Source organism: Carassius carassius, chromosome 22 (assembly GCF_963082965.1).
Source record: "Carassius carassius chromosome 22, fCarCar2.1, whole genome shotgun sequence".
Lineage (NCBI taxonomy): Eukaryota > Metazoa > Chordata > Actinopteri > Cypriniformes > Cyprinidae > Carassius > Carassius carassius.
In genome coordinates this window covers 5,494,390-5,502,847 of record NC_081776.1, presented here as the reverse complement: position 1 = coordinate 5,502,847, position 8,458 = coordinate 5,494,390, and the positions used below count along the sequence as shown (strand labels likewise).

Here is an 8,458-nt window from a genome sequence, read left to right as displayed (position 1 = left end):
AACTGACGCTCACGCGAAAAATTATAGGGACATTTATAAATACATCCATAGACATATAAATATATGTATGTAAATATATGTATTTATATGTCTATATAAATGTCTATGTCTATGAATATATCTATATGACTATGATGTAAACATTTAAACTGCATCTAAATGGCGGCCAATTTAGAATGAAAATAGACTTAAAAACGAAAAGTATATGCCACTATTAAGAATGAATTCATTTCTTACAGGTTTATAAATGTAAGTTTAGAAATTCTGAATAGTTTTAATTATTGAAGAAAACAAATTGTTTTGACAGATGTTTTTATTTTGCTACTGAGTCTGAGCAATATAATAAGGTGATTAATGAATAGATATAGCTATAACAAATAGTTTACATTTACAATAATTTTTGATCTATTTGCGGATTGTTTGTATAGGATGCGCGTTTCGTATATAGAAGTGTTTGTCTCCTTTGTCGTGCCGTAGTGTTGTTATTGAAAAGTGTCATGGTGGCGTTTAGCACCAAGAATGTGCGTTTTACCAACAGAAACTCGTTTAAATCGCTTAATTTCGATGGTGTGATTAGTTTTGGTGGTTTTCAGCGACCGCGACTGTCGGACACAACATAACAGTTTAATAACGCTGTCGGGTGAATGTGCGGCAGCTGCAAGTGTATCTGCGCTGATTCTCCTCCGTATCGTCATGTGTGACCCGCCGCGCGACGAGGATCTCCGGCCGGTTCCCAAAGAGCGAGCCGTGCTCGAGAGTTTCTTCACTCAGCTCGGAATGTTCTGGTTTGACCGGGCCAAAGATTATGTGGAGAAGGAGAAGGACTCTAGTAAGAGCGCGGGGGCCCTCTGGGCGTCACTGCTGGCCGCTCTCGCGCACCTGGCCGCCGCGGAGAAAGCCTACCACAACATGACTTTCCTCGGGCAGAAACTAGGTGTGAGAGAAGCATATCCAATACTGCATTCTTTCAGAAAGTACTGTGGTGCTACCGTGGAGGTATATTTGAAAGCCCATTTCCGCTACACAAGAAAAAAAAAAGTTTAGTAAATCAGATTATGACAAAGTCAAAATAATAAATATGTATTACAGATATCGACATTTTGACAGTAAAAAAAAAGTCATAATTATGAGATAAAAGTTAAGACAAGAAGTCCAAATTCTGACATAGAATTATGAGATATAAAAGGAAATTGTACCAAAGTTGAAATAATAAGATTATTATGAGATTAAGTTGACATTTATATTAAATAATACCGTTGAAATTGACAAAAACAAAAAAAGGTTGAGGTCACAATTATGAGATAAAAAGAAAATTTACTTATTAAAATATTATGAAAAATCGTAAAGTAAAAAAGTCATAATAATGAAATAGAAAGTAAAAATTATTAGATAAAAGGTAATAATTTAAATATAAAAACTGACATGTCAATTATGATGTCAGGTATTCAGTCAAAATTATGAGTTAATTACAGCATAGCTATAAATTTGATAAAACATTTGACATGTTAGAATTGACATTTTTCATAACACAATTGTAATTATATAATTATGATTTGGCTTAATTATGACTCTCAAACTTGATCGTTAATACATAATTCTATGATTATTTGTCATAATTATAACTTTTCACTTATCACTTATTTCTCCATTTATCTCAAATTCCACATTTTGTCATGATTATGACTCATAATATATCATTTTAAAATTTTATGTAATTTGACATAATTATGACATAGCATCTAATGGATCAGCTTCCACAGGTGTCAGGTGGTACAACCTTTGTGCTTGTAACATACCATGGTAAGATAATGTTTTTGGACATTTACCAGGGTAATACCATGCTTTTTGAAATGTGAAATAAAAAGCCATGGCTTTTTAGAGATATAATAGTATTACCCTAGTACATGTACCATGTTAATGTTGTTTTGAATGTGGCAAAAATGTGGTATTTTATGGTCCCAAGTCCAAAAAACACTAGATGGTAACTGTGCATGTACCAAGCCAATGTAACTTGTGTTATTTTGTGGATCCTGTGTTAAAGGGTAGTATAATTTAAGTACAGCAGATGGCGCCATGTGGTCATACATAATGCATCGCCATCTGTGTGATCTGTTACTGATTTAATATTCAAGCTCAAACAAGTGCCTCCTGCAGTGTATTGTTTCAGTGCCTTCATACTGAAGTATGTGTGTCATGCAGGTGGTCAGTCATTCTTCAGCCGCAAGGATTCCATCAGAACCATCTATACGTCCCTGAACAACGAACTGAAGAAGGTGGTCTCCATGGGCCGCCATACATCCGGAGGCTCCACTCCCAACCTGGAGGATCTCCTGCCCCATTTGTCCGAGCAGCTGTGTCACTTCACGCAGGCCAGGATGGAGATCGCTGACTTCTATGAGAAGATGCATTCTCTGGGCAGCCAGAAGACTGTGAACTCTGAGGAGCTCGTGAGCACACTGGAGAGCATTCTGCAGAAGTACAGTTCCAGGTGAGAAACAGAGGCATTATCACAGAGTCATTTTAGAATCATTAAATTACAATGGTGATTTTGTTTATTACTGAAATAGTCCAGATTATGGTGATCATTCTGTGTGTGTTGCGAGGATCTGTGTTGTTGTGTGTTTTCCATGCCAGCAGAGGGAGCTGTGTCACAGTTACCCTTTATTTAAGTAAAACAAATGAGTTTAACTTTTTTTTTTTACACCCGATGCAAGTGGAATAGAAAGGTATGAAAGTCTATGTCCACCTAAGAGTAAACTAAAATAAAAGTAATTTAAAATTAGAATTCTTTTAAAATCTTTACTCAGAAGTGGACTTAATTAAGTGCATTTAAATAAAATTTTTGATAAAAACATCTGAATATATATATATATATATATATATATATATATATATCATACGTTTTATTTAAAGGATACAGATTCACTATTATTAATTAAATTAATTATTAAATAAACTAAAAATAATAATTACCATGTATGAATTATTAAATATGTTTAATTAGGTTTTTAATTCTTAACTCAAAAATTAGCTTAAACCGTAATTTACCAATAATTTCCTTATAAACAAATGGAGCTGCTGAAGGAAAATGTGCTACATTTAAAGGTGCATATGGCAAATAATATATATATATATATATATATATAAATATATATTTAAGTTTTTTTTTTTTTTTACATTGTATTAATATAGTGACATATAAAATATAGTGATAGATACAAGATTGAAAAATATTGTTCAAGTCCTTCCCAAAAAAAATCTTTTAAAGCTCATTTGGATTTTGCAAAATTATCTTTAAAGTACAGTATCCTGAAAAAGGGACATAAGTGGAAAAACAACTTAAATTGACCTTTAAATGACAAACTTGTTCTAGCAGAAATCCTGTTATAGTGTGAGGACAAGTGATGTATGATAAAGCAGTATGTGAGCCCAGCACCTGGTTAATGAAGTCTGAAGCAGAGCGCTCCCACTGACTGCTCAAGGTCAGCTCTGCTCTTCACTAAAGGAAGAGAGAGAGAAAGAGAGATGGATGGAAGGATGCCAAATGTTGAGTCATCGGTGGAGTAGAAGATATAAGGTCAGCCAAGTGCTTAGCAGAGATTCGGCTCTTGCCAGCAGTGTGACGCTACAGATGATGACCTTGAGAAATCAGCTGTGAACTCTAGTAAATATCTGCTGTGAATTTTTGTGTTGCAAAAATTATTTCCAAACAGGTTTTCTCAAACACTCCTCATCTTCCATTGGCTGGTTAAACAGATAGTCCCGCCTGTAACTCTTACTATTGGTTGCTGTGGTGGGCTGGTCAGGATGTTCTCATAGTAACAAGATTTAGAATGGCTTATCCCAGAATTAAACTGTGATCGAAAGTACTCGTCTGCCAGCTTTTTTTTTTTTTGAAGAAGCTCACTTTTCTTTCTCTCTGTCATTTCCTCGTGCTCTTTCCGGCTGCCTGCTAAGACATGTAATTAATGATCAATCAGGGGTGAAGAATTTTCCTGCTGCTGCTGAATGCAGGAGATGTAATGAGCTCTATGCCGCCCTGCAGTATTCATGACTTTCTCCAGCACTAATGAGCAAAGAGAACAAGCTGGCACGGCGTCGCTCGCTCAGACACAAACGGGACACACAGATTGCAGGATTGCAGAGATGTTGACAATCATCCACCATCTTACATCGTCTTATATTAATATCCGAGCTCCATTTCACGTAGGGCTGCACGATATTGAAAACAAATTGCATTGCGATAGTTTTTTCAACAAGATGTATTGAAGAATATAATGATAAAAACACAAGAAAACAACAACATGATTTGAATAGCAGTTGGTTGTTTGCTGAGGAGTGCATCTGCATTTAAAATGATTTTAAAAAAAAAACTTATTTTTTTTTCTGCGTATGAAGTGAACCATCCTTTTAAGAGTTGAACAATTTGGAAATACACTTGGGTTACTTTTTACAAGAACCAACTTAAATCTGCTTCCACAACCATAAAGTGAACAGAATTAAAAAAAAAAAAAAAAAAAATCTACTATTTGTATTCATTAGCCTCATACCAATAGCTTTTTGAGAAACTTAGACTATAAAAAAAATATTTTTTATTGTGATTAAATATTAATTAAATATTGCAATAAATGACTACTGTAAAGTAACTATGTATTTGAAATTTGTAAAAAAAAAAAGATATTATTGTAGTGAATTTCACAAATAATGAAAGAAATAAGTAACACACTGAATCCTGAAATTTTGAAGTTGAAAGACTGAAACTATTTAAAAATGCACTCTAACATTTAAAATAATTATATACAAATCAATAATTCTGTACAGTGGGTAAATAAAAAAAATAAATTAATTGAAAAAAAATAAACGACCTGTGTGTAAAGGAACAGTAGAGCGCTTATCTTTGAATTTATTTTCCTTTTCATTTTGCCTATTGCATTAAACCATTTCAATACATTGTGCAGCTCTAATTTTGTGACATTTCGTTTCTTTTAGATTCCACCATCCAATCCTGAGCCGTCTTGAGAGCAGCTTCCAGGTGGAGGTGGACGTGTTGACGCAGCTGCTGCGATGCCAGGCGCAGATCTCCGAGTGGCATTTCCTGCCATCTCTGCTGAATCTGCATGGCGCCCATTCCAAACTTCAGGCATGGGGTCAGGTGTTCGAGCGGCAAAGAGAAACCAGGAAACACCTCTTCGGAGGCCAATCCCAGAAGGCCGTGCAGCCGCCGCACCTCTACCTGTGGCTGCAGCGACTTCAGGCGACGCTCCTAGCAAAGTTCAGCTTCTACTTCCACGAGGCTCTGAGCCGTCAAACATCACAGTCCGAAATGAAAACCCTGACAGCTCGCACCTCTCTAGATTACTTCGGCAAGATCTCAGGCTTCATTCGCAAGCACGACGCTTCGAACGTCTCCTTGGTCTTCGACAACCGTGGCTCCGAGAGCTTTCAGGGACACGGATACCATCATCCACACTCTTATCGTGAAGCTCCCAAAGGTGTGGACCAGTTTCCAGCCATAGTGTCGCTTCCCGGCGGAGAAAGGCCAGTCACACATTGGCCCAATGTCATCATGATCATGAGTGACCGCTCCACGGAGCTCAACTCTCTGGATAAGGTGGTCCACTTTTATGACGATAAAGTCCAGAGCACCTACTTCCTGGCACGGCCCGAGCCGCACTTCACTGTGGTGGTGATCTTCGACGGGAGGAAGTCAGAGAGGGACTCGAACATCGTGGCATTCCTGCAGGAGCTGACGGGATCGCTGAGGAACACCAAGCCCTTCACTACACTTAAACCGGGCTCCAAGAGCTGAACCCCTTCATATTTATCAATATATATATATATATACTATTTTTCACCTCTTTTAAAAGGACATTTATCTCGACATCAATTGCTGTTGCTCTTTTATTCACTGTGCTGCTAAAACTCTTGTTGAATATAATCCATTTTATTCTTTACCCTTTGAACAGCTACTAAAGAGGTCCAAAAGCTTCAGATTCAAACAATTTCAGACCAAAGACAAATATCACAGCCATGACAGTTTGTCTTGTTTTTTTTTAAAGTTATTTAAGCTTGCGTTCCTGCTTAGCAATTGGATTTGCTTTACAGAGTGTGAAAGGGACCCACTGCAAAGAATCTTTTTATTGTTCATTTGCTTTGCATTTTAATAGCCTTTGGTTTTAATGTTTTGTCTTTTTTTGACCTTTTGTGTACATTTTCACTTCTGAAATAAAGTTTGGAATTGTCCTTCATACTACAAATGTACAGACTTCTTTCTTTTAGGGAATAAAATTATAGTTCTGGATAAAAACCGTTGTGATTGCATTTCTTTGAGTTGTAGTGATTAACAAAATTGAATCTACTGAATTACTTCAGCATCAAATTCTTATCGGTTTTAAGAGCCTCTTCAGATATTTCAGTTGGCATTCTCACAAAGATTGCATATTTCATCAAAATCCAGTAAAACAGTAATATTTCTAAATTGCAAATTGTTAAAATAGTAATATATTAAAATAACATCTCTGTTGGCAAAACTGAATTTTCAGCATCATTGCTCCAGTCTTCAGTGTCACATGATCCTTCAGAAGTCTTAATATGCTGATAAGCTGCTCAAGAAACTTTTTCTTTTCAAGCATTCCTGGGTGCGTTTTAAAGTGTTTATGATCATTGTCCTACTGGAAATCCCAGGACCTTCGTGGTAATTCAGTGCATAATTTCAATAAAAAATAACTACCTATTCAAATGTGTATACGTTTTTGGATTTCAGTGTAATATATAAATGCCAATTGATTATTTTCTTGTTATGGTTCACTGCAACCTAATAAAACATATAGGTCATAGCTGTACAAATAAGAGTTAACATCTGACAGCAGAAAGGATGTCTAAGTTTGCATTTGAAAAATGGATGAAGGTTAATATAAATCAAAACATGAAAGATTGATAGCTTCATACCCATAACACAAGACAGTGAAAACAGGCTCACAAAACAGCAAATCTGAAACCAAAAAGGGCTCCAAAGGTCTGAGATCACATTCAAAATCTGGAATTAACCAAGAAATGATGTGATGTTAAATAAAGTTAGTTCACCCGGGAATGAAAATTCATCCATCTTCTGCTCACCCTCAAAGCATCCTTGGCGTATGTGGCTTTCTTCTTTCAGAATAATCCAATTGGAGTTATATTAAATATTGTCCTTGCTCTTTCAAGCCTTTCAGTGGGGATAGTGGGTGTCTGTTGTCAACAGTTCAGAAGACGTGAAATAGTGCACAAATCTGTAATAAAAGATTAGAGTCAGCAGAAGTCAGAAAAAATGTGTTTATTACATTTGAAATCTGGATATTTATCTACAAAAATGCATGGATTCACTAAAGGGGGACTTTATTCACCCCCGTAGCTGCATGAGGAACGTTTTATTACAGATGCTCACACTTTATTTCACATCTTCTGAACTGTTGACAACAAACACCCGCTTACCCCCACTGAAAGGCTTGGAAGAGCAAGGACAATATTTAATATAACTCTGACTGGATTATTCTGAAAGAAGGAAGTCACGTACAACTAGGATGCTTTGAGGGTTAGTATAGTATAGAAGATGGACGAATTTTCATTCTCGGGTGAACTAACCCTTTAAGGTGCATGATGGTAAATGATTCCTTGCTAAAAGACAGAAATTGTGACCTCCACTCCTGCATGAGCCATAAAAGCATCCTTGAATCTTTCTACATTTTTAACAGCAAGACTGAAATAAGAGCACAGGTTATTATTAGTATACATGTGTACAAAACATGGATTCAGGCAGATGGATTGTAATGTTTAAAGGAACGGTGCATTAAAATCCTTCACAATCATTCAGCTTATGTTCTATAGAGGAGTGGTTTGTATAAAATGGTAATAATGACGAAATGTTATTTTTGTGTGTACTGCCTCTTTAAATATTGTAGATCGCATATGCTTTTTACTCCCCATTTAGTTTCACTATTATATATAGTACCAACAAAAAAAGTACAATGCACCATTTTTGAGACATATTAACTTTCCTTTATTTCAAAGACATTCAGTTTCGACACATTTTAGAATGCACTGGAACATGATTTAATGCTACATGCCAATACAGTCCTATACATGAAAGTGCGACATCACAATGGATTAAATGTACATATTTATTATTTGTTCAGGATATTAAATATCTGGAAAGAGCTATGGCATTATTATTATTATTATTTAACTTGGGGAACGACTCTTCAGAGAGCGATGGGAGCACACACCCTTGGCAGACCAGGCTCCTGCATTCAACATGCATCCTGAAAGGCACTTTCATGTGAACACAGTTGTGTGTGTGTGTGTGTGTAGGAGGGTGGGGCGATAATCATAAATATTCACATTGCTTGGAAAAGGAGAAAAAGGTGGGCGTTGGATACTGCGAAAAGTGGTCGCAGTCATATGAAAGAGCACCAGTAAGAAA

General features: G+C 36.2%; 1 protein-coding gene across 1 annotated transcript; it reads left to right on the top strand.

Annotated features, from left to right (window-relative positions):
* Window positions 1-474: 474 nt before the first annotated feature.
* LOC132098774 (KICSTOR subunit 2) lies at window positions 475-6,250 on the top strand. The gene is made up of 3 exons (XM_059504947.1): window positions 475-934; window positions 2,200-2,488; window positions 4,990-6,250. Exons 1-3 carry the CDS (start codon window positions 694-696, stop codon window positions 5,807-5,809), a joined length of 1,350 nt encoding a protein of 449 aa, XP_059360930.1. The 5' UTR covers window positions 475-693; the 3' UTR covers window positions 5,810-6,250.
* The last annotated feature ends 2,208 nt before the right edge of the window (window positions 6,251-8,458 follow it).

Excerpts from the sequence above, each read along its gene's own strand:
- LOC132098774 (XM_059504947.1), top strand. The coding sequence starts at position 694 with ATGTGTGACCCGCCGCGCGACGAGGATCTCCGGCCGGTTCCCAAAGAG. Across the intron at positions 935-2,199 it reads TTTCCTCGGGCAGAAACTAG|GTGGTCAGTCATTCTTCAGC; the intron begins GTGTGAGAGAAG and ends TGTGTCATGCAG. Across the intron at positions 2,489-4,989 it reads CTGCAGAAGTACAGTTCCAG|ATTCCACCATCCAATCCTGA; the intron begins GTGAGAAACAGA and ends CGTTTCTTTTAG.